The 27,186-nt window shown below is 40.1% G+C and overlaps 2 protein-coding genes across 4 annotated transcripts; one reads left to right on the top strand and one right to left on the bottom strand.

The window, feature by feature from the left end:
* Window positions 1-720: 720 nt before the first annotated feature.
* LOC311505132 (protein Daple-like) lies at window positions 721-13,034 on the top strand (the record flags this gene model as incomplete). The annotated part of the gene is made up of 4 exons (XM_084568538.1): window positions 721-1,453; window positions 4,819-4,931; window positions 7,945-8,053; window positions 13,017-13,034. The coding sequence occupies exons 1-4, from the start codon at window positions 1,394-1,396 to the stop codon at window positions 13,032-13,034; spliced, it is 300 nt and encodes a 99-aa protein (XP_084424664.1). The 5' UTR covers window positions 721-1,393.
* A 416-nt stretch (window positions 13,035-13,450) lies between these two features.
* On the bottom strand, window positions 13,451-21,288 carry LOC311505541 (uncharacterized protein). Of its 3 annotated transcripts, none has more exons than XM_084569167.1 (7): window positions 19,123-21,288; window positions 18,894-18,987; window positions 18,353-18,688; window positions 18,051-18,109; window positions 17,641-17,774; window positions 17,348-17,475; window positions 13,451-17,237 (listed from the first exon to the last, which is right to left on the bottom strand). In XM_084569167.1, exons 1-7 carry the CDS (start codon window positions 19,161-19,163, stop codon window positions 16,920-16,922), a joined length of 1,110 nt encoding a protein of 369 aa, XP_084425293.1. In that variant the 5' UTR covers window positions 19,164-21,288; the 3' UTR covers window positions 13,451-16,919. The 3 variants fall into 3 exon arrangements, with proteins under 3 accessions (XP_084425293.1, XP_084425292.1, XP_084425291.1); XM_084569166.1 differs by having other exon boundaries at window positions 18,894-19,808; window positions 20,165-21,288; XM_084569165.1 differs by having other exon boundaries at window positions 18,894-21,288.
* Between the last annotated feature and the right edge of the window lie 5,898 nt (window positions 21,289-27,186).

Below are 27,186 nucleotides of genomic sequence, written 5' to 3'. Positions count from 1 at the left end.
GCAACTTTATCAAGTATTCGTTGAGTGCTTTTGTGCAAATTCTTCAGCTCCTTTATTCAGTGAACTACTATTTTTGGTTTGGCCTTTTGAGTTCTGAGTCCTTTTGATCTGAGCTGATCTTTGGTTTCCTTTTCAACCTGTTTGAAGAGCGATCAGAGATGTGCGATCCAGAACAAGAGCATTACCTGCAACCTATAAGTGTTTCGGCTTGAAAGGAAACGTTGGCTTTATTCTTCCATTAATTGTAATTTGATGGTGGAACTACGGTACTAGATTTAATTTAAAATTTTACACTGACACACAACAATTTGCTTTTCTTAAAAATAGATTAATAAAATAGAAACAAAAACAAGGCTACTTTTTGGATAATGGTATAGAACTTGTATAGGAAGTTCTATATCAGAAAGTTATTACTAATAATTATCACACACATCACACATAATGAAATCTTCAGTGTAGGTTGCTTTCTTTTAATTGTTTCTACCTGACTCGCTAACACGTTCATAGACAATGAACCAATAATTAAGTAGTGTATCGAGACATTTCAGTGTAAATAACTGTTATGATTATTTTTTTATTCTGCTTTTTAAAAAAATCAGTTCTGTTTTCACTGAATAAAGAAAAAGTTACTGTTGGACAATCTCTATCTTGTTCCGTCTAAACTCTTTGGCTCGTTGCCTGTCTGCTGGTGACGTCAGCCTACGACAAAACTCTGCTCTGTAATTGGTCGACTGATTTCAAGAGGCGGAAACCGCGGTTCCTGCGATCGCAGATTGGTCAGTTCCCATGTCAATCAATCGTCCCTCAACCCTCACAGTCAGGTTGATGGAGAGAAGTAGAGGAGAGGTACAGAAACATGCTGTACATGTAGCAAACAACGGAAACAATCATTTCAACTGTCAATATTTTACTTTTACGTGGATTCTTCTACGTTTTTGCTTTGTTTAATTTTATTTTCTGATTGCACGGCGGTTTCGTCGCTTTACGGTCCGAGTCGTGTATCCTTGGCAACATGAACAACTGTCCTGCGAAGTTTGTATCAAGTGTTTTACCTTCAGCCGGAAAATAAACAGGATATTTACCCGCTCAACTAACTGAACCGACCCGGCGGTGCGCAGGAGCGTGCGTGGAAGATCTTTGAACTGGTTTTATTTGCATTGAACTTTTTTTTTTTCCAGATTTCAAACCAAGTGTTTAGGGAAACGGGACAGCGCGAGACAATAGTGGTGCGAGAGAGAGCTCGTGTAGGAGGGGGGATCGATGCCTCGCGGGGGCTTTGTTCTGTCCTGTGTGGAGACCTACCGCGAGCCCAGTGCGGATATCGACTGATTGATCGGTGGATTAATGATCGGTTGGTAATTGATAAGGGGACTCTGAAGCCGCCACAGCAACCATGGATGTGACTCTGTCCGAGTTACTGGCCGCTTTCATGGAGTCACCGCTGGTGGTGTGGGTGAGTGGGAACAGCACGCGCACACAGTTGATAGGATGATGCCCACGAGCTGCTGACCTCTGTCTCTGTTGTACTTTCTCGTGTCAGGTGCATTTGAGAACGAGCCCCTCTTTTATAAACATTCACTAACTCGCACCAATAAACAACATTAACTTATTTTATATTATTATTACAATAAGCAGGGGCTTGTTTTTTCTATTTAACGGCTTTTTTGTTTTTGTAATTTTATTTCGCTATTAAATTGTGGTTTGAGTCCTTGGAGAAATTTCGCTTGGTTTATCTGGGACTTTCCGACTTTAAATCTCGTGCTAACTGTCAAACAGAAAAAGGAGTTAATTTCATGACTCGTGTGCTTCAGTGTTCACAGCTGTTGTACTTCACTGGAGTTTCTTTACTTTCGGTGTAGACTGTTTCACTGTGCAGGGGATTTCAGCGTCCAAGGAGTGAATGTGTTAGAAAAACAGTTGGGCGGCACTGTAGTTGATTTCACTAATCTATTAAAGCTTTAAGAGATTAAACACAAATAATTGGTTAAAGTCGCCTGAAAGCAAATCCAGAATAAAGCAGCTTCTTGTTACAGACGGCAAACATTGTAAATGTATGATTTAATTTACAGACAGTTTTGATAACAACAATAATGAAGTAGAAGAAGTGGAACGTGAGGTTAATTCACTGGTACAATTCAGATGCTAGTTTCTAGTTTGTTTGGGACTGGCTTTAATCTTCCTGCCGGGCTCCCAGCCCAGACCATGACAGCCAGTGGAGCAGTCAACAGGTTATTAACCCTGTGGTACTTCCTGCTTCCCAGTGACCTCATGTCCTGTTGACCTGGCTGGTCAAGTGTTGTTTTTTCTCTCAGTCTTTGTTTGACACAGAGGAAAACAGACACAGAAGGAAAGTGACACAGGGCAACTTTCTCCTGGTATTATGTTTATATGTCTGAGTTGGCATAGCCATGGGTTAAATGAATCTATCATGTGACTAGAATGATGCAGATACAGATTCCTGGACCAGATTTTGTCACTATATATCTGGTCTGGATATATGAAAAAGCAGGTCATACCTTCAGCAAAGCCCTTAATTCCCTGCTGCTCCAGTGGAGCTGCTCAGTAGCCAGTAGATCAGAGTGTGGTTTTACTGGGCAGCTTCCAGCTGTGCCACTGTGTCAGTCTGAGAAGGGCGTTTCTTAAAAAGAGAGCATTACTCCCAGCAAAACCCCTCTTTAAGTAAAGGTTGAAAAAGAAATGCCATATATGGCTTTTTAAAGCAAGTGTATCTCTATAATTTTGCAAAATGTTATTTGGACTGATTCTTAGCCAAGCAACAGTCGGCACAGCTGAGTCTGAGAATCACTCCAAGGTGACCTGATTGTGCATTCACACTAAATTTTGAAAAGCAACATGTGCTCTGATAGTGGGACAGGAAATGGCATGGCTGGGGTTGAATGCACAAGAATAGCAGGAGGTAGCATCACTAACAGTTATGTTCCTAATAAATTATGAAACTTCATATCAATTAATTCCTCATTCCTTATTAATTTTTAAAAATGCTCTTGAACTTGTGCAGTTGTCGTGCTATTTCACAAATACGAATATAAATCCATGTGGAAGGTTAATCAGGTTGAACTCTGTACAAAGTGAACAAGGTCTGTCAATTTGCAACAGGAAGCCAGTACACCACGTTACTCATAGCAGTGAATGGGGAGTGAGTTTCAGTGTGCCTGCTTGAACATGATTCCCTCAAAATGCTTGCTTCAAGAAAATGTTTACTGTACTAAAGGGAATATAAAGACCTCTGGAACAATATCTCTCCAGAATATAGTATTTACTAGAAGTTTGAATGTGCTAAAATCTATTGGAGATTCATCAATTTGCTTAAGTTACAAAAGTGGGATCTCCATAATCCCTTCACCGTCTTTGGTATTTCTTTGGATGCCAGATTGAGCTAGCAACAGACTTTTTGCCATGACTTTTTTTTTTCTCTAATTAATACATGGGCAAAGAGGTAAGGTATGAGGCAGACGGGTGACACTTAGGCAGACACCTAGCAACCTGTGATGGCACCCACATGTTACACAAAGCGGCCACTAATTCTGCATGCATTTATACAATTTAAATTGGGAATTATATAAAAATGTACCAGTTGTTATTAGTGGGTAACTTAGAGACCAGTTGTTGTACCAGGCTGTGCACTTCTGCTATAAGGTCGGGCATTTTAACACAGAGGTCTACAGGGATGGACTCCCTTTTGGAGGCAGCCTCAGGGCACTTGCAGGTTAGAATCATTTTCCATCCTTGCAACGTGCCACTTGGCATATACCACCTACTAACAGACAGGAACATACAGTGAGTGTAAATAGTTGCAGGTTTTCTGTCTGAATAAAGCTTGTTACCTTGCATGAGCTGCATTGGTAGGGCCCTTGCCTTGCTCTCTGTTCTGTCACCAAGCCATGCAGTTCATTTAGTATATTATATATCTATATCTGTTATTCATGGCCCATTACAATCTTAACACAGTAGTTCTTCTGTAACACGCCAACTTTTCAATATTCTCTTTGCCTGGTAGGATAGCATTTTGTTTCTAACTTCCATCTTTGATTGCCACTACTCCAACTGATTTTCATGGGGGAGGGGATCACTTTTCCTTTACCAATTACTAACGCCACTCAACAGCTTGACAGCTCAATGGACAGATTGCTTTTCCAACCACGAAGCCTCTGTTTGTCACAATGCCACACGAATACATCAACTGAGTGGATATGGAGAGGCCAGAAAAAGTTTGGATCCAGACAAACTCTTTCAGGCAACCTCAATCCGACAGCATTCTTTTATTGTATTATTTTAGGTACGATTCATTTTCATTCTTGACATTTGAGAACTAATCAGTGGGAAGAGGAAACTTCTAAACCTTGGTAATACCAGATCAACAGTTGGAATAATATTGATTACAGATCAAATACCAGTGGGCTTAATAGCGTCTGCCCTCTTCAGTTCACCCAAATAAACCCCATTTTTAGGCTTTCCATTTGTAGAGCTAGTGGTAATAAAAACGGGAACATGTGGTGATACTGTATGCAAGCATGTCAACCATCTGGCCAACAGGATACCTTTTGTCAGATGCTATCTCTTTGATGGATTATGCATTGTACCATAGAGGTTGTGAAAACGTAAAGTGTCTCCCTCGCAGTAAAGCCAGTGGTTTAATTTCTCTGCTGCGGTTACACTTTTATTGCACAAACCCTGCCAATCCTGAAAACAGTAAAAAAAAAAAAAAGCAGGTTAATGACTTCATTTTAAAATTTTACATAAAGGCCACTGGGCCTAAATATTTTGCCTTGTGATATTGCATCTCCGGTCTTTCTCTAGGTGCGGACTCTGGGCCCACTGGGTTCATGCGAAGATTCGGGCTCAGACGAACGGGTCAACATGTTCATGGAGCTGGTGGACGGCGTCTTCCTGCACAAGATCATGACTCATATGTAAGTAGCAGAGTTGCGCGTTTTATTTACGCGAGTCAATGAGAAATATCCTTTGGTGTGGATTTTTGTGTGTCTGGCCTGGGTATGAGGAGGTAAGTGAGCTAATCCAGTGTTTCCTGTGTGAGTTTGTCTGTGTGACCACATCCTGGCGCGCTGCTTTCAGGTCGTTCACGTCACAGCCAGATGTTCTGCTTAAGTCTGCAGAAAGAAATAATGTTACAGAGAGAGTGTGAATTTTGTCACTTATACAGATTACAGAACAGAGATGAAGTAATCTATAAGAAATCACAAAGCTGCCTCTTAATAGATTCACCAGTCAAAAAAATCAAGTTAATGCAACACTGTCTCGACAGGCATAATGAGCCTGACTGCAGCATGCTTACTTCTGACAGCACACTCCTTTTTTATAAGAGTGGCACAAGTACAGTAAGTATGGGTTAGGGTTAGGGTTAGGTCCCAGGGTTTAGGGAATAATACTGGAGTTTGAGGTAATGAAAGAACACATGCAGCAGTGTGGCTCACTGATGTGCTTTAATAGCTTTGAGACATACAACATATAGCAGGCTTTGGATACACCACACTTGTTGTCAACCCATTGGTGTTTTTAATGCTTTATGGGATTTACAAGGTTAACCCTTTGTATACGTTTTTTTTTGAGATGGCACTAATACTGCCCACACTAATAGTGAAACATATGTACTTGTGTGGAATCTGAATCTTCTTCAGTCCAGACGGCTCTGTGACCCTAATCAGACCACATGTTCATATGTTAGTTATTGTCTTTGGAAACAATGATAATCACGCTATTGTTCTCCACTCACCGAATGTAGGCTTGGTTGACAAGGGGGCTGATTAGGACTAGGTAGGGGTTTATGGGAAAGTGGGTTACGGAGGAGGAGGTCAGGATAGCCGAGAGGAATATTAAAGAAAAGCCTCCTCTCAGACTGTTGGTGAATCAGTCAGTCAGAGATCCAGTCAACTGTAAAATCAGTCAGTCTGTAAACCTGTTATGCTCTTTGACCTTTACGGAAACTAAATACTGAGCTGGGGCAGAAATCTGCAGTATTTCTTACATTTGATATGTCCGTCTGCTGCTACTTGACTTGTTGCCTGGAAATAAAACTAGAAAAGGTTGAATTCCCTGGAGAAACGTTGGCCCCCTCGCTGCTGATAATTTGCCATAAAAACATTTGAAATGGTTGAAGCACTGAAATGGGTTGAAGATGAAACAAATTAGGCTGTTAAATCCAGCTGCTGAAAGAACTGACAATTAAAATGAACTGTTCAATGTTCAGTTCAGTTCAGTTAAGCACTGAATGATGCTTCAGTGTCAGTTTAATAGTAAATGCGGACTGAAACTGAAGAGTCCGTCAAAGTGAATGTGCTGAAAGGAGTTAAAGTTGAAGAGACAACTTTTTGTTTTGGCTAAGTTGCATATTGTAAATGCAGCTGACATAATTTGTGTATGAAAAGTAGAAACCGTGGAAGTTAAGCTGGATTTATTTAGTCGATGAAACAGTTGAAGTGTAAGCAGTGAAACTGTTAATAAATACTACAGACGTTTGAATTGTCAGTGGAAGAATAAATGTAGTTAAGGGCCAGTCAGTGAATTGAAAGCGTATATTTATATTGAACAGCCTGAGTGAACAACAGCTATTGTTTTATAGCATTAAAAAAATAGAAAACCAAAGTACTTTTAAAGGATGGGAGTGGTGGTTTAAAATTAACTTTACTACCTGAAACAGAATTCTGCAGGAAGAATGTGCCATCTGGAGCCGTTTGAATTTTCAAAAAATTTTTCCCAACTAGTCTCCATGTTGCTTTTGAGCTGCACAAAACCAGCCACATTTTTTTCTTTACCCTCTTTCGAGTTGACAAACGGCTAAATCGACTGCACAGCCCACATCTGGTCTGGAGCTGACCAACCCAGCTGACCAAATCAATATTTTAATCAATCAACAACAAAAATACGGAAATACCGGGGAATGACATCAGCTGTGCGGTGTGGTTGCCAGATCAGAATTTAAAATTGTTATCACTTTAAGAGTTAGATGACAAATTACACACGCGGCCCAACCGGTTGCTCAACAACACACGGCTGGTTATAACCTGTGTTTAACACAGTGTCGCTGCCCTGCTCTATTTGATAATACACTGCTGAGTGCTTGGCCCTCACTGGGCTGGCTTACATCACGGACTAGCTCTGATTCAAAGTCAGAGCACTGAGATGAAAATGTCAGTTGAAATTTTAAACCCAAAGCTGATAACCGAAGATGACATATGTCAGCAGGCAGCAGGCAGTGAACACAGCTGAAGTGTTGCATCTGAAAAGTTGTAGAAGTTATGGAGTTAGAAGGGTGTTGCTGATCAAAGTCTGAGACTTAAAATTGAAGCCTCAAGAGAAGCTTAAGCCCTGAAAGAAGCTGAAATGTTAGCTGGAGGCTAAGAATAGTAAATGAAAGCAGTGAAATGTCAGTTATTCAGACACATTCTGAACTTTCTTCCTTTGAATACATGTTTTCAAAGAACACAATAAATCTCTTCAGTTTAAAGGAATAAAATAAATAATTAAATGAAGGCCAAGTCTGTTAAAGCTAGTTGCAAGAAGTAGCTTCAGCCAGGCGGAGAATCAAATAGTAACCGCCCCATCCTAATGCATCCGTTCCAGCATCAGACTGACGTCATGACTGTCATGGTGGGTCAGACAGACAGTGTAGCACACCCCCTGTTCACATGCAAATCAGTCTGGCACAGGCTGACATGTGGTGATGTGAGCATAAATCCTTCCCTAGCACAATAGTTAGTGTGTGTGTGTGTGTGTGTGTGTGTGTGTGTGTGTGTGTGTGTGTGTGTGTGTGTGTGTGTGTGTGTGTGTGTGTGTGTGTGTGTGTGTGTGTGTGTGTGTGTGTGTGTGTTTGAGAATGTGTGCGTGTGTGTGTGTAACAATCTTTGTCCTAAACAGCCACAGACGTCAATCTAAGCGCTCCTGTGGTGTGTGTGTGTATCTCCATAGTGACCCCAGTCCCACTAATCAGAGGCTGAACAAGAATGTGAACAATGATGTGGCGCTACGCCTTCACAACTTGACCGTTCTCACCAGGCACATCAGGACGTACTACCAGGTACTGACACACACACACACACACACTTCCATTTTTGTGCTCAGAACCTCTTCATGAGGGAAGCTGTTAGAGCAGATCAGAATGTGATTATTATATTTTACCCACCACTGTCTTTGTTTTTGTTTTGTTTTATCATGAAAATAACCACAAAAACAAATATAAACAAACTAAACAGAAGCTGCCTGGATTCCAGTCCAGTATCATCGAGTCTTCTATAGGGTCCATTTTTCCCATTTTCTGTCCAGTTGTGTTTCCTGTAGCCTCAGTATGTGTGTCAATTTTTAAATTAAAAAGATTTCTTCCACAATTGTTATCCGTCAGCGGTGTTTCCTTTCCCCAGTTCCTCGTGATGGCTTTCTTGCCTCTGCCAGCAGCAGTATTTTGATCAAGTAACAGTTTCTTCTGAGAATTCGCATAAATAAAGCACCGAAAAGGTTTTGTTACCAATTCCCAAATTACAGTTATTTTTTCATGTGCAGCTGCTTATTTTTCATTTTTGGTGTAATAAAAAAATGTGTGAATTGGTGGTTGAGTGAAGTATCCTCCACATTTTGTGCCCCTCCTCATCTGACATTTCTATATGAAGTTCTTCCTCCCATTTCACCTTAATGTATTTAGTTGAATGTTTGTTGCTAGTATTCAGTCACTGATATAATGATGAGATTATTCTTATGTTACATTCCTGATATGCTTTAACTGTGATTCGGATCACATCATTCACTTCCCCGAAAGAATCCGCCTTGATCTCCTTTTTATAGTCGTCCCTTACTTGAAAGATTTTGTGTGTATCCAATTCGTATCTTTCTTCCTCTGAGATTTTCAAAACTCACCAACACACCAAATTGTTCTAGCACTTGATAGAGAAATTCCCAATTAACACAGTCGAATGCCTTTTCCGCGTAGATACTAACCAGTGTAGTACTTTTCTTCCCTTTTTGTGCTTGGTCAGTTATTTGTAAAGTTGTTCGTATCCTGTCTTGTGTTTGGCAACCTGATATTAACCCCGTTTTTTCCTTTTTACCCATCCTCCGGGCCTAATAACTTTTCTGGCAAACATCCCATACTGTCACCTCAGCTGATAAACTTTGCCTAAGGGATGAATGTGTGGATCTGGCTGTATGTTTGAGTGTTTTTTTATAGCCGTAATCAGTGTCATGTGTACGTCTTCTGACGTGTCTGTTTTGGCTTTGATGTTATAAACATGTGCAGACCTCGTAGACGTGCATACCACGACTAAAACATCACTTTCATATACGCTCCTAAACAATAGCACAGGCTGCAATGACAATGGTGGGCATCCATATGGATTAGCTTTGACCTTGTTGGCCAGCAGGTTTTAAATTTCCATGCTAACTGACCAGTGGTTTGCAGTAATCCATACTAGCAGGAAGTAGCAGGAAAGGCTTTTTGTCTGTACTTACTTGCACAGGCAATAGGAACGCTGAAGTCATGTAATAGCTGACTAGTGTTTGGTATAAATATACAACAATGTCACATGCAACAATCAGGCATAACTACCTTCCTAATATTGTGCAGGTCTCCCTTGTACCTCCAGAACAGTTGTGACTCATCAGAGAATGGACATGAGCCTTCTGAGGGTGTCCTGTGGTGTCTAGCAACGAATGTTGTTAGTGGGGGCCTTTGGATCCTATGGGTTGAGGGGAGGGGCCTCTGTGGATCATCCCACAGATACTTGATCAGTTTGGGATCTAGTGAATTTGGAGGCCAGGTCAACACCTTGTGCTGTTCTTCATGTTTTTTTGAGTTGTTCCCAAAGAATTTTTGTGTGTGTGCCTGTGTCAGGCTGCATCCTGCTGGGGATGGCTGCTGCCATCAAGGAGTGTCATTGCTATGGGGTGGGGGTGCCTGGTCTGGTCTAGGTGGGTGCTACATGTCTAAGTAACATCCACATGAATGCCAGGTCCAAAAGTTTCCCAGTAGAACATTGGATTGTCACAAGACGGTCAATGTTATTTACTTCTCCTGTCAGTGGTTTTAATGTTGTGGCTGATCTGTGTATAATCTCTATAAAGCCTTCACTGCCGGTCCATATCCCAACTTTTGTAATTTAGGCTCACTTTAAGAGCTTAAGAGTTTACTTGGCTATGATTTTTGTGGGCACGTTTATTTTATTTATTTAAACACATTGAAGCTGTATTCATATGTTTAACTAATCACTGTACAGTTATGTCACTCAAGGTTCCTCTGGGAAAGAATGATAGGAAAGCAGCTTTCCTGAAACAAGAGCTACAGCTGTCCTCTGATAGTACAGTGTAGACATATAGTACGGAGGTACTTCTTCCTACAGTTAAAAGAGCTATGAGAAAGTTAATCCGGTCTAAGAGCTCAGGTTGTCATTAATATTATAAGGGTTTGAAATACAAATTCATTACCATCTACGCACTCTCAGACAGGTTTGCAGTGGGTTTTTTCCTACTAAAACACAGTCACTGCTTCTGAAATAAATAAAAATCACAAATAAAAACCCAGATAACAAATACATGTCTAGATTCAGTGGTGACCTTTGTCTGCAAGTGCAGTTGCATGATAAGATAAGATAAGATAGGACTTTATTCATTCCCGTGGGGAAATTAGGGTGTTAGAGCAGCAGGAAACAACAGTGCAAGGTGCAAAAAGATACAAAAAAATAGAATACGGCAGACAAATATGTTATGTACAAAAAATATTTACATATTGCATCAGGTTTACAGTGGCTAGTCAGAAGTTGAAACTACCAACTTGTGTAACAACCAACTTGTGTATCAGTTGATGATCAGTTTACACTATATTTTTAAAAAATAATTCACTTTGCCTATTCTGGGAAGTCTTGTCTCATTGCATTCCACGTACAATAAGTGTGCTGTAAGTGCTGACAGATTTGCTGTGCCTTTAGTTTAAAAAGCACCACATGCAGCATCTAGCTTTTTTATCGGCATCAGTTTTGTTCCAAGTTTCAAACTGACAGTTTCATTCTGAAAGTTTAGTTCCAATCATTTTAATAATCTGTTAAGCTGCATTAATTGTGTATGAGCTACGGCTACAAAATGTTCAAAATGTGTCTGAAACATACTGAACGTGAGTAGGAACAACAGAAAATTAGACAGCTTTACATTTGTTACCATATGATATATGCCACTTGCATTCATTTATCCAAACTAATTTCAGCCAATTTAATAAACATGCTAGCATTTAGGCTGAAAAAAAAATGTTAGCGCGGTGACTTGGCTGGAATAAATTGGTGAAAAATCCCCCTTGCAGTTGGACGGTAAGAATATTACCATGTGTTGTGCTACAAAAGGGGCCGAAATTGTGTCTTATTAAAAATACAATTTGTTAGAGATGTCATTTTAAATTTACCACTTCTGTCCTGACACCTGCCTTCACTGCATGACCTCTGATTTTATACTGCACACAATGTTAGTGATAAATAACACTTTGCTGCCGGTTTATCTGTCCGTTTACACACGGCATTAGTAAAAATTACCTTAAGTAAACATTACCTAAACGTGTCAATTGAGCTGTGCTGTGAGAGCTGTGTGTATGCGTGTGTGCTGTTGGTGAGAAGCGTAAATCCTGCATCCATGTGCATGTACACAGTGTGTCTTTTGTGTAAATCAGGGATAAGGAGCTCAGATGCAGTTGATTTGGCTGAGCTGCAGTCATATCCTGCTGACACACACACACACACACACTTCCACTGAGCTCTAACCCCACACAGAGATGGGAATGTTTTGCTAGCATGTAAGTATTGCTGTTGATGTTGGTGCTCTAGGAAACTTATTCTGTACACTGCTTTATGTTGTGAGTTTAGTGATAAGTTTTATATGCACACATTTTTGCTTTTACCACCAGGAGACCTGCACAAAGTAAATGAGACAAATGGATGATACCCCCAGACTGTATCACATGTACAGTTTCCACAGGACATTGAAATAAATTTTAAAAAATCATCAGGAAATTGCAGACATGTTGCCTCATGCCATCCATAGATTTCATGGGGCTTGAAAAGAATACCCCTGCACATATTTGGATAGTCAAATCGGAACCATTTTGTTGGAAACAAATTCAGCTTCATGGCGCTCAGGTGACGTTTATGACTACGTGGCTGTTACTCTCCCGTCCATCATTCCACATAGCCTGCCCAAACAACTGGATTGTCCTGTATCTCAATTTTTACTGGTTCCCACCGGATATATGTACACACCCTCTCTCTGTTTTAATTTCAATGCTTTTTTATTATGTTCGTTAGTATACTTGTCTGGTACTATGGCAACCGTCAGTACAGACTGGGAAATTTATTTATGGAAAGTAATTTGGAAAATACTTTTAACTTAGGATCAAATCCAATTATGATGTTTTCTCCAAATCCTTCACCTCATGCAAAACAATCATTATTCACTGGGCAAACATGAAGTGTCGCGGAGGTCGGACACAATAAAGACCACATCTGTTGCTGACCGTGTGTGTGTGTGTGTGTGTGTGTGTGTTGTGTGTGTGCGCTCTGTGAAGTGGGTCACTCTGGGCAGTATGGGGTTAATCTGTGCATGATTGTTAATCTCCCTCGCCTTACCCCACACCCAACCTCACACATGTGCCTGTACTCACCTCATCATATAGCCACAAGCGAGTGAGTTATGAGCTTTTGAGGGTGTTTCAGTTTTGGATCAGCTGCAAGGACAAAACACTCGCATACACAGCTCTCCAGCTGTTCATATGTGGCTAGGCGTAGGCTTTCTCCTAATTAGATGATGTCCCAGCAGACACCCAAGCTGGTCTGGTGAATCCTCCCAGTCTCCCCAGTGACGTGCCATAAACCTGTGTGTATGTGCAAGAGAGAGAGAGAGAGGGAGGGGAGGGGACATCTGTCACGTCCTTTCTGTGTCCTCTCCATTATACAGAGCACAGTAACCTGATATCACAAGCTCTTCACGCTATGCTATTTAATCTTTTCACGCTCTTGCAGGTTTTTCCATCCGACTAGTCCACCCACGTGCGGGCACAATCAATTGATTAACAGATCTGTTTATCAACAGAGAATGAAACAGTGACTAGACAGTCAAAACACAAATGCTGGATATGACTCATGAAATCTGAAGAGTTGCAGCATTTTTCTGTTCTGTTTCACCTGAGTGTTTTTAGTTGCTGATCAGGCAGAAGCAGCTAATTTCAATGAGTTAAGAGTTAATCGGCTCTTAAAAAGAGAATAGAGCATAGATTAATCAAACATCACCTTTTTTTTGTCACTGATGCACATCTAGTCTAATCCTCTAGCTGATGTATGTGTTCTGCTTTCTGCCGACCACACCGTAACGACAGTGGCAGAGCTTGAACTGTGCACATTTTAGTTAACAGCAACATGTTTAGTTTTTTTTGGACCACACACAGTAAAATCGCCAGTGTCAATATAACACTTAAAGAGTTAATTTTAACACTACCTCAGTGAACATATGGTCCCTATCTACAGAGTGTTAAATGTACACTGAACATAGAGTTAAATTTCCAGAGTCAATTTTACTCTGGTAAGAGTTAATGTTTTACACTACACTACACTGATAAGTGTTTATCAAGTTTTACACTATGTAAGAAGTAACACCCATAGTGTTATTCACATTTAACACTAAAGAGTTAAGTGTTACGAAATAACTTTTCCAGTGTTAAACCTACTTTACACTATGTTGATTATGAAATTACTCCAAAGAGTGTTGATTTTAACCAACTCCTACCAGTGTTACATATAATCTACTCTCTCCCAGTGATACGATACAAAACTTAATCTTTGCAGGGGAAAAAAAACACACACAATTGTATCCATACCTTAATACATATTTATTCCAAGTAAACATGAAATATTGGCATTATTTTAACATGTAAAATCTCAAATCTTATCAGTCTCCATTATAAAAACATATTTTCAGTTGAACGCTGGAGAAAATCTCTTTAAAGTGCATTCATAACGCTACACACTGAATCATTTTAGCAGTGTTCAAACATGAGTAGACTTTGCCATCACCTGGAAACAATCAACCAAGTCAAACCAAAATTTTACAAATAGGTCACTGAATGAGATATAGTGTATGTGTACAGATGTTTTTCACAACAAATACAGACAAATGGAGGTCTGCAAAACTCTTTACAAAAACCTTCATTGTGACTGGCAAAGATCTTGGCTGTAATCCATCAGTATGGTGACAGAAATGTATCTAAGGTTGAATAACAATAATAACTTTTGCTTTAATAAAACAATCCACCCTCAGGAAACAATGACGAGTCAATGATTTTCAGTGAGAGGGAATACAAAGTCAAAACCAAAAACTCTGGTTAAGGTTGCATCATATGGCAATATGGTACTACAAACAGGGAAACATCTGTTGAACCATATGCCATTTGAACATCCATTGGTTTAAAATAGAGCAACTCTTGAACACTGAACACCTTAGGTGCCTGGGATGGCTTGTACAAAACCTTGAATGCATGGAAATGTTCGTCAAAACAAATAGTTTCCACACCAGAGCCAATAAGTACAACTTGCTCATCTTTCACTACAATAGTGCTGATCTTACAAAATACTGGTAACTCCTCATTAATCTCAAGACACACTACTAAACCAGGGCGATATTCAGAACCATAGTGCTTTACCCATTTCACCAAAAGAACATTGGCACATGTGTCTACATTTAGTTTGGCAGCAATTTCAGGACCTTCTTGCAAATCTGTAATCTGTAACATCTTCCCTGGACCAATAGTTACTCTGCTCAGGCTGAAAGATTCCCAATGCAAGGCCATGTATTTCTGGTGTTTTCTGGCCAACGTCTTTGTGATATTTTTGAAACTTTTGAGTTGAGTTTTGAAAAAGTTATGCTTTGCCTCGTAACGCATACACCACATGTGCAGGAGTGGTCCTATATTTCTTATACATCGAGGATAATGCGTCATGAAATGATGCTTAGGCAAGAGATTTCTAGTAGGAAACAGGCGTTTAAAAAGCTGATGATGGTCAATAATGATGTGCTTCAGAAAGATGGTCATACCAGTTGTTAGGATGGGAGAAAACACAATATTTACTATCTGCAGCAACAACATTAACAGATGCCAATACTCATTGTCTCTCTGCACTAGATCACCAAATATCAACGGCATGTTTCGCAGTAAACACCAGGACTGAATGGCGTTCAGGCCCAAATCATTGCTTCCATCAAGTAACTTGACTGCAGGGGGGCGATTTCTCCTCTCAGTGTACCCATAGTTGAATGACTCTATTCTACTGGCCAGTTCTTTAGCAGTTAAGAAGTTTTCCTGTAAATACTCCAATACGAGTTTCACTTCTAACTGTGCAACACCCTCTAAAATGTCATGCATGATGTCTACGGAAAAATTATCAGCTGTGTTGAAATACTGCAGAGTGTTTAACAAACATGAACGCTTCACACCATATACATGAGGTAGGTGTGGATTTGTTTGTGCAGTATGACAATGTTCGGCAAGCATGTCTTTAGTCCGTAATATCACGTTTTGGTCATCTTCACAGAACACAGTTTGAAATTCACTCTTCTCAATGATACAAAAACGACAGCAATTTCGGGCACTGAACGATTGCACAAACCCAAACAGTCCATGTATACCAAGATTATCGCCGGTAACCTGCACAATACTTCCATGAACTGCATCTTTGAACAAGGGAACTTTGATCCCATCAGTTTCAAGCATTTTCAAGTCATTTATGATTGGCTCAAGGATGGTGTCAAAACCATAGGTTTTAATGTCCTGGGCATGAAAAAGTGCACACAAATGTATGTTGATTAAACATGAATTTAACTTTGGTGGAAAATTTCTCAGTGTAAAATATATACCCCCCAATTTATGTATACCCTTTTTGGAGCCTAATGGATTAGCAGTCTCGAACTCATCAAAAAATAACTGAATTTGCAATGCATTCTTTTTTTGAGAAAAAAGAGGATGTCTCTTTACATACAACCCATCATTTATGTCAAAATACACACCATCCTTGGGAGTGTGGCTTGACATAAACATATCACTGAGGTTTGGATTTCTGAGAATAGATTGTAATGTTTCTAGAATTGGAACATAGGCAAATTTGTCAGTTACAACTACTTGATCATAAGTTCCGGTGCTTCTGTTTCTTCTATTTTCAAATCTGACACCAAGTACTTTTTCAACAGGCTCAACAGTTTTCCATTTTTGTTCAAAATATGCATTACGTTTTGATTCAGTGTTCAATGCAGTAAGAGGGTTTTCAAGTGTTTTAAAAGTTTGTTCAATTTTAGCTTTCACATCTGTATCCTGAGAAGATAAACATTTCAAAGCTGCATCTTTAGTTTGACTCTGTACCTCCATTATGACTTCTTCCATGGATGATACAAAATTGTTTAAAGTGGACTGGCCTACACCAGCAACTTGAAGCTGCGCAATAGCAGATGCACACATATCACGAGTACTGATGTTGGGTGCTGGCAGGACATTTGAGCTACTGGCCGCTCCTTCAAAATGTTGTGACCGAGTATCATCTGCAGCATCATAACTGTCTACAATGTTATCAGTTTCAGCTTCACTCTCAATGTTCTCAGCATGTTTAGAGTTTAAATGTTTCCTGAAACCTGAAAAGGTACCAAGAACATGACAACATCCTCTCTGTGCACATTTAAGGCGAAGTGATTTACCTGGACATAAACCATGAGTCAACCGCAGATGCCTGACAAGATCATTGGTTCCCACAAAATGAGAGTGGCAAACAAAACAAATCAGGCCCATGATATCGATTGGGACTGAGTGAGATGGTAAAATCACTCAAAATACAGATACAAGAGCTTTTAGTGAAAAGTGACAAATATGTTGCCCACCCATCTATTACCTAGTGCAGCAGCCTGGCCCTAACCTCAGCAACACGTGGGCTCTCCTGGACTTGACCAACATCTATGTTGTAAATGGTTGTCTGTATGAAGGTGTACATGTTGTGGAGCATCTGGTTATACATGGTACCAAATACAAAGTGTGTTTTAAAGAGTTCGTCAAAAGCTCCTAGGGAACTGGTTGACTTGCACGGTATGACCTGCTTGTCCAGAATAATGAAGAACTCATGGATGGTGCTCCTCTTCATCCCAACAGCAAGAAGATACGGTTGAGTGATGCATTTGATTGCATCAACATGTTCTTGAAGACTGGTTCCACTCTGAGGATAAAGAAGAAGTCAAAATTAAAAGTTGAAAATCACAGATTAAAAACAGTCCCATTCTCTTATTGCCATCTGTAAAGATAATCTTCATAAGCAATAACACAAACCTTCTTGAACACGACAAGATGTTTCTCAGCTTGAGCTGCAGACACCTTGCCTGGTCTTCTCCGGCCTTGGGCTGAAGGAGGTATCAGGTGGAGGAGGAGGATAATGGATGCAAGATCGCTGTCCCAGCCTGTATTTAGAAATAACAGCAAAATGTACTGTGTTATAGTTTAAAAACACCATTATTTTTGAATTACAGCTGTAACAAAAAAGATGAGGGAATAAAACAGGAAAAGAAATCAACCCCCTAACCCCCCCCCCAAAAAAAATAAAAATAAAATAAAACACACACTACCAAGGGCAAGAGTGTCATCAATTTCCTCTTCATCCGGTGTAGCTTCAGCACAATGGATAAGCTCTTCAAGGTCACTTGTAGAAGGGAGAGCCTTACACTGATCAATCACCTTTTGCTTGAATGTTGTTGGCCACCTAGATAGAGAAAAAAAGTTATTTATGATCAAGAAATTCAAACACCCATAGATAGTGAGAAACAGAGAAGATCACTGTTAATTTACTAGAATAATAAAAACTGAGTGCCACAAATATCAAGGAACCATATTTCCATTGGCATATTAACATGGCAATGCCAAATCCCAGAATTTCCCCACTGTAAGGTAAGTGTAGATGTGACACAGAATGAAAACAATGGCCATTTGGAAGACCTCCTCATAAACCCTCAGCTGAAACCACTCTGTTGTGACTAACCTTTCCATAAATCTTGCAGCTACACCTTCTCCAAACTGCAGGATGAAGTCTTGCTCAATCTGCAACAGAAAAATGAAATACCAAAAGCTTTTTTAATTGGGACTGACTGGAAAAATATTACGTTCTATATTTAGTAGTTGAGCAGATACAGAATGTACATGTATACACCTAAATGTATGGATGTGCAAACAGTTTGAAAGTATATTTATTCAATTCAAGAGATTGAGAGAGAAATGTTGCTGTTAACAGTAATTCACACTGAAAGGACAATTGGATATTTTAATGCAAAAAAATTAAATTACCAGGCCTTTGACATCTTTGAAGCGGGGAAATTCAGTCAGGACATCTGAGGATTTCTCTTCATCGAGGACCATACTGCGACGATGTTGAAACGTCATTTTCATCTTCTGCTTGATAGTAGCCTCGTCAGTACAGTATCTCATTAAGGCCATGGCCTCCTTGCATTGCTCTTCATTTAAGGTCATCTCAGGACTAAAGGAAGCCGCTCTTCTGGCTAATGGCCCTCCACTCAGCTGACGTGATGATCCTCTGCTCTCTGATGAAGCACTTCTTCTTTGTACAGTTTTAAGCCGCCATGCCAGATAGCCACTGCCACTTTCACCATCATAGAAATGTTCCTTCGAAAATACAAAAAGTTTATTAGTTCCAACAGCAGCAAGATAGTTGAAATTAAGAAGTTATATTTATTAATGTAAAACTGGATAATTGGTGTGGAAATATAAATGCAACATTTTCATTTTTAAAATTAGTTCTCTAAACTATTTTATTAGCACATGCACACAATAATTTGCGCTCAGTCTGCAAACCCTTTAAAATGCTTACATATCCATTTTTAGAGTAGGGATCCATCAAGTACGGGAAGAGCTCAACTATGCCTCGAGCGTACATCTCTCTCACATTCCGTGGCGGGGCCGTCCTGACAAGAGTAAAATCAATACTGTTAAATGACATACTTCCAATGATTTCAAACAAAGGCAATAACAAGAACAACATAATAAATGTTTTCAGCACAAACACAGAAAAAAAGTTCTCACAGAGACAACCAAATTACCCATGTGCTTCTGTCATATCAGCCACAAGTATGTTGACCATTTGTCGGCGTGAGGAGTCGGTCAGACTTTTAGTGCGGTGGTACTCTTTGATGATACGGTCACCCCCAGGTCTCCTTGTTAGCGCCAATTCAACCACCTGTGAAGTGGACAAGCTTTTCACAACTGACAATACATACACTTAAAAATCTAACAAAACATGGTAACTCCCAGAGTAAAGAATTGCAAAAAAGATTTCCTACACCAACTTACACGTTTGGCCTCTTCATCTGCCCTCTGTCGCTTTCTGGATGGACTTTCACTCTCCTCCAGTACGATTGTGTCATCTGAGGTGCAGGACATGATTTCGAGGATGACTGTGTCATCACTGCTACAAGCAGACAGTGCACTGGAATTTGCATCATGGGAACTGCTGGACAAAGTTTCCTTGAAATCTGTAGTTCAGGAGAAAGAGACAGGACAGAATAATACCAATTTGTTTTATTTTGTAACAATAAAAAAGTTTAGTTCATCATTACATTCCATGGATTATAGTGAGCAACTATACCGTCATCAAACTTGATGGTTAGTATGCCAGTGCTGGGCTGCTGCGCTATGTCAGTGAAGACCTCTGCGTCCACCTCAGTTCCTGTTTCATCAAAAACCTTGACACCTTCATTGACTGGCGGAACTGAGAACTTCAAGAAAGCTATGACCAAAAGAACAAAACAAGATTTCAATCAATACAAAATGCTGAAGGCCATTCTCCAAAAACACATTGATGCATTAGTAGCATGGTCTGAGGTGCAAACATGCACTGATGCAAGCATCTTTCAATGGTGTACAACTTAACAACTTAACACCAACCACAAAACTCAGATCTTAATTGCTGACCCCTTAACATGCCCATAGGGTAGCTTGCCAAAAGGTTAAGACAACGATTATTTTCAATTAAAAAAAACAACAACAACAACAAAAAAAAACAATGAACACACCAACATGCTTAGTTCCTTTTAGTTTTACCAACGGTGTGCAACTGACAGTGTCATACTGGGTACATCTTACCAGAATTTAAGAATTCCTCAAAGCTTGGCTCTTTTATCTTGACATATTTCTGTGTATTGTAGATTCTGGTTTTGATCAACATGATGGTATCTGCAAAGACAGCAAACTGAAATCTACATTATGATACACAACACCAGTACAAGCTGACAACCTGAAAATTGCCTATTTCAGCTTTAAAAATCACAAACACATTTCAATTTTATATCAAGTACATCAACTTATTACTTACCACCAGTGCACCACAGTACATTCTGAAAGAAAAAAGAAATGAAAATATATTAAGTAGGCTAAACCTGATATTATCAGAGCAAATTAAAACCCCTGAAAGATGGATAACATAGCCTACTGTTTTAAAATAGTTTTCCCCCAGAAAACGTGTCACTCATCTACTGTTTGGACCAGAGGTGCCGCGGCTCGGTTCACGTTAACGAGGATCGAATCGGTGCATTCCTCTCAGTCTGCCGGTGAAACAGCGGGTCCAATGAGCATACAGGGACATGTCCGTGACATGTCCCTGTATGCTCAACCAAATTGTGACGTGACGCTAAAGCGATTTGCTCGGCTCAAATATAAATAATAAATACGACTGCGTCGACGAATTTTTGTCGTCATTTTACTGAAACAAATGTGCAAGTATGACACTTAACACACCACAACAGCCCGTCCTCGCTGACATTAAGGTTACCTCGTGTCGTTTTTGTTCAGTTTGGTGTTGCGTGGTCAGCCATGTGGCTGGTACATTTAAGCTAACCACCGACCCGATATTACGTTAGCCATTTGAAATGCGGTATTTGAAGACACGTAGTACCAACATTGACTAATGTGGTAAATGACTACGTCCCTTTATTCTTATACAAAAAAACATAACAACGGCAATAGTTTATCTAGAAAAACTTACCACAGTATCGATGCGACGAAGATGGCGATGCCAGAGTCCACCTGGAGTCCACGTTCTCAGTTTGACCGGGGAAGTTGATGGGCGGAGCTTTTCAGAGTATTTTTTTTTTAACACTGGGTGTTGATTTAACTCTGAGAGAGTCAATGACACTGACAGAGTAAAACCACTGTCAACTCCGATTATTTTCACCAACACTGGACGTTTTTTTGTTCAATTTTACTCTGTCCATTGTTGGAATAACTCCGTAAGAATTAAAATACTTTGACACTGCATTTTTTACACTGGCAAATTTCCTGTGCAGTTGCTCTTTTTGCAACAGATTGGTCGTTCTCAGTTTGGGAATTAGTTCATCTCATATTGGTCATAAAGGCATAGGAAACAATTACAGTAGGATTTGCGTATGACCTTGAGTGGCAATGTTAAAACAATCAAATAATAAATAAATTGCCTTGTGGTCACTGGACAACAACAACTGAAACACATACAGATTGTACCCACTTTAGATAGTAACAGATCAGCAGCACACCATCAAGAGTCTTAATTTGAAACGAGGTAATTAGCTAATCACTAAGGCTTAGGAATTTAGAATATACGTTATGCAGCACGGCTGCACAGAGTTAATAGATTTTTGTGTTCCTTATTACTGTATTCAGTGTTCTTTTAAATTAAATGTATTCCTTGAATTCGAATATAGAGCAGTTCAGGTGTTGATGGTGTCTCATGGAGTAATGTATCCCATTTTAATTGTTCTATCTGTTATGAATCTATTCCCCCCCAGGAATATAGAACTGAATCTAGATGCTAGGTGTTTTGCTCTGCTGAAATTGTTGGTCTGAAGTTTGATAAAGATATAAATTAGAGGGCTTAACGGTTATGTACACTCTTGGCCATTCACATCCCTAGCCTGTCTGATCCGTCTTGAGCCGTGCCAGTCACTGATCTTGTTGACATGCACATGTGGTAAATCCTGGTTTTGATCATATTATCTGGTTTGATGTTTACATGGAGAAATCTGGTTATCCTCATTTACATCATAAATAGGAGTTTTCTGGTTGCTGGTTACCCAAACAGGTAATGAATGCATGAAAAATTCAGAGGAAATATTCGTGCAAAGTTAATTAAGAAAAATACCTTGATTTGATGTGTTGCCTTGATTTGTTGTACAAGAGAAGATGATGTCAGCTCCTTTTGTTTGTGGTAGCTAGCTGACATTGACTGGAGTAGCTGGATCAGAGCTGCCAGGCCTTGCTTTAGATATTTGGCCATGTAATAATGTGCCTGTAGTGTATTCTCCTGTGACCTGACTTGTCTATGTGGGGAACTGGCATCCTTATGATTGTTGCTAGGCATCTGACCTGTTTTATTTCTGCTGTTGTTGTACAACACCTTGTAACTTGTTTTGGAAAGGTGCTATATAATTAAAGTTATTATTATTATTATTATTTAGACTGTGTACTGAAGACTTCATACACCCATTCATACTCCATTCCATACTATGCACCTACCATTTGGCACGATGATGACAACCTCTCAGTAAATGGAAAGAGGTGATATGGGCACACTGATGACATATAAACAACGTTAAAAGCCAACATCATTTAGAGACACATCATAAATGTCTCACATCAATCTATAAAATGTGACGATAACATTTGGAGCTTTAGGCGTTTTAAAACTAGGCTGGAAGCCAGTCTGAACTTCCCTGGCCCACAGAATGTTTGTGGCGGAAAGCTGATCTGAAGTCGCTCTTTTTGGGACCTGTCATGCTCTGGCAAAGATCTGCTGGGCCAATCAAATCATTTGGAAGAAGTCAATGTAGACATACACATCATCTGAGCACCGTGGAATTGCATTTGTTTACAACACAATGGCTCTGATTGTTTGGATGGACTATCCAGCTGCGTGCAGAGGTATTATTTTGAAACACATCCCATAATGAAATCCCAATGGCGTATTTCTTATCAGAATATGAGTCTGGATCATACAGTCTATGGCCTGGACTAGTCTGATTGTGTGGTACAGAACGGGATTACATTGTAGCGCTCTGTGTCACATGCACGTCATTAAAAGCAAACACGGTGGACGTTTGTGGGTAATGTCTCTTGGCTCTAGTGTCGTACCTCTGAAATCAGAAGCTACAGATCATCTGTCTGATCAAACAAATCATTTAAAGGAAAATCAGGACATACTGTGTGTTCATGTCAATCTATGAGTCCACATCAGTGTGGAGTTTACAATGTATGAGAATGAATCATGGCAGTGGATAAATGACACACAGGAGGTGGATTTGGTTATATTGATTGTTCTGCTGTGGACTCTTATTTGCAATGCTGAGTCACATAGCTGTAAAACTCTAAGAATGCAACGACTACATTTTATCTCCAGTCTGTGCATGGCAAGAAATTCCATGTCATGGCAATATGTGTCATTTGTCACCTACAAAAAAGAAACATTAATATGAATATGAAGAGTTTATGAAAAGACTCAGGAATCTTGATTGATGAGAAAACTCTTTATACACAACTTGATAAAATTCCTAAATAAAAATGTCCTTTTACACAGTATATCAGTGTGAATGTATCCAGTTGTCTTTCAACATATAAACAGGAGCCCTTATTTATAGACATTCTGTGTGTGTCTGTAATACTTAATACTTAAGACATAAGCTGAGTGTGTGACAGCTACAACTTTGAAAAGTTTGAAACTCTGGTTCATGTGCAAAGCGTTTATTGTTGTCCAGTAACTTAAGCACCACTCGCGTTCTCTCTTTCCTCTGCTCGCCCCTTTCCCTGCTCACTTTACCCCTCCTTGGTTACCGTGGGAACTGCAGAACAAAGCCCTGAGCCTACATGGGATGTTTTGAACTCTGTATCCTCTGGCCTACTTTGTACACACACACCCTCACACGCTTGTAATATTCAGTGTGTGGGCACTGGTGTGTGTGCGTGTGTTTTTACTCCGGTCAAACTCTGACAGTGTTTTATTACCCCAACAGACAGCCAGTCACTGTCAGGAAAGACTGCTGAATGGGCGAGGCTGGACTCCAGGGTTACTAAAGAACAGTTCCACCTTTTGATTTTTATCGAACTCACTGCAATGTGTTTATGTGCATCGGCATCTTCCAGCCCGTTTTACCGGAAGAGGAGAAAAACTGGTATTTCACAGACAGGGCCGTGTCAATGGAAACACAGTCAAGTAAAGGAGTAACTATGCAAGAAGGAATGAGCTTTTAATTTATCTTTGTTTGCACTGTAACTCAACATCTACAAATAAGGCCTTTTAATCTATCCTGCAACAAGATTCGACCAAACTTTTCTTGTTTTTATCTCAGGCAAGCAGATAACAGTTTTGGTGCTTGATGAGTTAATGCCTGCTAATCATTTTCAGTGTCAGTGCCAGCATCTCTTAAATCTCTTAAAGTTGTTGTTTCACTCACGTACTGAACAACTCATGAACTCTGAGACAAAGAAGAAACTATTTCCTCTCCATTTTATCCAGTCTTCACTAAATTTGGCATTTAACATATTTCTCCTGTGAATGTACAGTTCGTTTACCTTTTTTACATCCAATGCAGCACGTGGTGCATCAAAAACTTTGTCATTGTTTCCTGCTAAAAAGTGCTTTTTTTGTAACAGAGTCCGTTTGATGTCAGCCCCTAAAGCCTATTAATATATTTTATGTGACACTAGGTTGTGTAAATGATTAGCAACTAGTGCTAGAGCCTCTTCAGAAGACAGGAGCGGGTCATGATTTGAGTGATCCAAGTGGTGAGAAAGTTGTGGAATGTGGAAGCTGGTGGCTCCGTGAAAGTCAGATCTCCTGTTGGCTTCCACCATTTCATTGATCTCGGATTAGATATGTGAGCCCAGGGTGTTAGTGGGCTATGGATTTAGGGCTTGCGCGTATGTGTGTGTGTGTGTCTAAATGGGTCACTGTAGCAGGGCATATTGATCCCATGTCAGTTTTAAGTGTTAGATCCTGCTAGTGATGTAGCTGCAGGAGAATATGTGTTGATCTGAGCTATTACTAGTCTACACACACACACACACACACAGAGCGAAAGTCAGACAAGTGCATTTTGATTACTGATGCTCACTTTGACACTGTACTTATCTTCTGTGTACTAAAAATAATATCAACACCACACTTGTACATTACTAGTAAGAAGTAACCGATACTTGCTGACACCAGCCTAAATACATCACACAAAACTCTGTAAATAAACACAGGCTGACTGAGCGGTTTTCTCTCTCTTGCCCATATTGTGTGATTCCTGGTTTGTCACATACTCGGACAATAAAGCTGTAACCTACACTGATCAGACATAACATAATGACCACTGACAGGTGAAGCGAGTGCTGATGTGCTTCGAAGTTCTGATTATTTCAGTGCTCAAAGAAGAAAAGTGCCACAAACACTTCATGCTCAGTGATAAAGTAAGCTCTGTGTGTGGAAGGAATCTTTAGCGCAGTAGTCGCTCTGTGTGCCACTCCTTCTACAGCTGAATTATTCACTTCATCAATGAATATTTTCTTTGCTAATGAAATTAGTGTCGGAGACAGCGAGTAAACAGAGAGCTCTTATAAATGGGATTCAATAGTGGCTGACTAACAAACTAGAACCAGTGACTGGAACAAATTACTGCAGTATTCTCAGCATAGACACAGTAGAAGGAGCACTTCCAGCATGGTACTGCGCTGGTGGTCCATGGAGCATTGCAGACACATGTCAGTGTGTTCTTACTCAAGAATATGGATTGTATTACTCCATTTTATGTGTGTTACTTCTGTCGTTGTGTACAGAGACAGCACTAGCTGCTCAATACTCTACCCGCATCTGCCTGTGTAGACGCTTGATTGTTGCTGCTCAGCTAAACGTGTTGCTCACTCTCATTTTGTGTCAACACCGTTCTCTTCTTATAATGCCTGAAATACCCAGGCCACTGGAAGCCACTGCCCCCAAAAGGTTTGCGGTGAAAAGTTTACGTAGGGCTGCTCCATTGGGAACTGATTAAGCTCAGGCAAGTGTCTGCTGGGCCAATCAAGTCATTCAGGTGGGCTTTATGTGGTGACGGACAGAATAGCGATGTATCATACATGTCATCTGAGTGCTGTGGAGTCAACAAAATCTAAATGGTGTGTTACTAGACTCATATTCTGATAAGAATTTAGTCTGGCTACGCTAGACTAGAAAACACCAAGGCAAAAGATATTCAATTAGGTTAAAAAAAAAAGCCTTTAGGGGAGTGCCACAGAAATTTGACAACAGTATCACACCTTACGCAAAATGTCACCTCCCTTAGTCTATCAGAGTATATTTAGTATTTAGTGATTAACCTTTCTGTGTCAGATTCCTTGGTGAAACTAACATAAAGCTGGCAGAGACTCTAGACAGACAGTGTGTTGGTGCTGAAGTCTCACTCTACCTTAAAGACACCTGGTACCCAGCTCACATGTTTAATTCACAATGTACAGTGTGTGTGTGTGTGTGTGTCTGGTTGGCTATCGTGTTCCGTCATGGTGTATAGACCAGTGTAACAGTATCCGCAGGTATTGCTCTACCTCTGCACTCACTATTGCAAAGCTGTCCTTGCAGCTCAGTTGTAGCTGTGGTAAGGCGATAGTGCTTTTATTTGCCTGGTTGGCAGATGACACTCTAGACACAAGCCCTATGTCTTAAGCTGAGACGGTGACCAAATATATACCTACACTAGTCTGAGCAAACATTTTAAGCACCACCATGTTAGAGTTATCTTTATTTTTGAATGTGTGATTGTTCAGGTGTTCAGGTGTTTGAATGTATTGTTGGATCCAGCCCTTCCCTGCTGACAGTCGCTTCCCTCCTCCCAAAACACCCTGACCTAACCCAAACACACTCATACCCAGATTGGTACACTTCCCTTCTCCTCGGCCAGAGGTCGGGTCAGCCTGTTTGCCTCACACGTGTTTTTCTCAAAGCTTAATATCTTCCTGTGTGACCCCATTCCCCTGCCATGTACCTTTTTTAAACAACTCACTGGGGCATTAGAAACTTGAAACTCACATGTTCTGGCTCCCATCAGTAAAACCAGGTATGTTTGTGAGGCAGGATAGGATATTCTGGAATGGAAAGCATTCCCTCCTAG

The sequence above is a fragment of the Chelon labrosus genome, assembly GCF_963514085.1.
Source record: "Chelon labrosus genome assembly, chromosome: 20".
Classification (NCBI taxonomy): domain Eukaryota; kingdom Metazoa; phylum Chordata; class Actinopteri; order Mugiliformes; family Mugilidae; genus Chelon; species Chelon labrosus.
The sequence above is the reverse complement of the archived record's forward strand: the minus strand, read 5'-3'. Positions and strand labels throughout refer to the sequence as shown.

Coding starts and splice junctions, on each gene's coding strand:
- LOC311505541 (XM_084569165.1), bottom strand. CDS start 19,064: ATGTTGTTCTTGTTATTGCCTTTGTTTGAAATCATTGGAAGTATGTCA. Junction 17,476..17,640: donor TGATGACACTCTTGCCCTTG/GTAGTGTGTGTT, acceptor TTCTAAATACAG/GCTGGGACAGCGATCTTGCA. Junction 17,238..17,347: donor ATCTTGTCGTGTTCAAGAAG/GTTTGTGTTATT, acceptor CTTTATCCTCAG/AGTGGAACCAGTCTTCAAGA.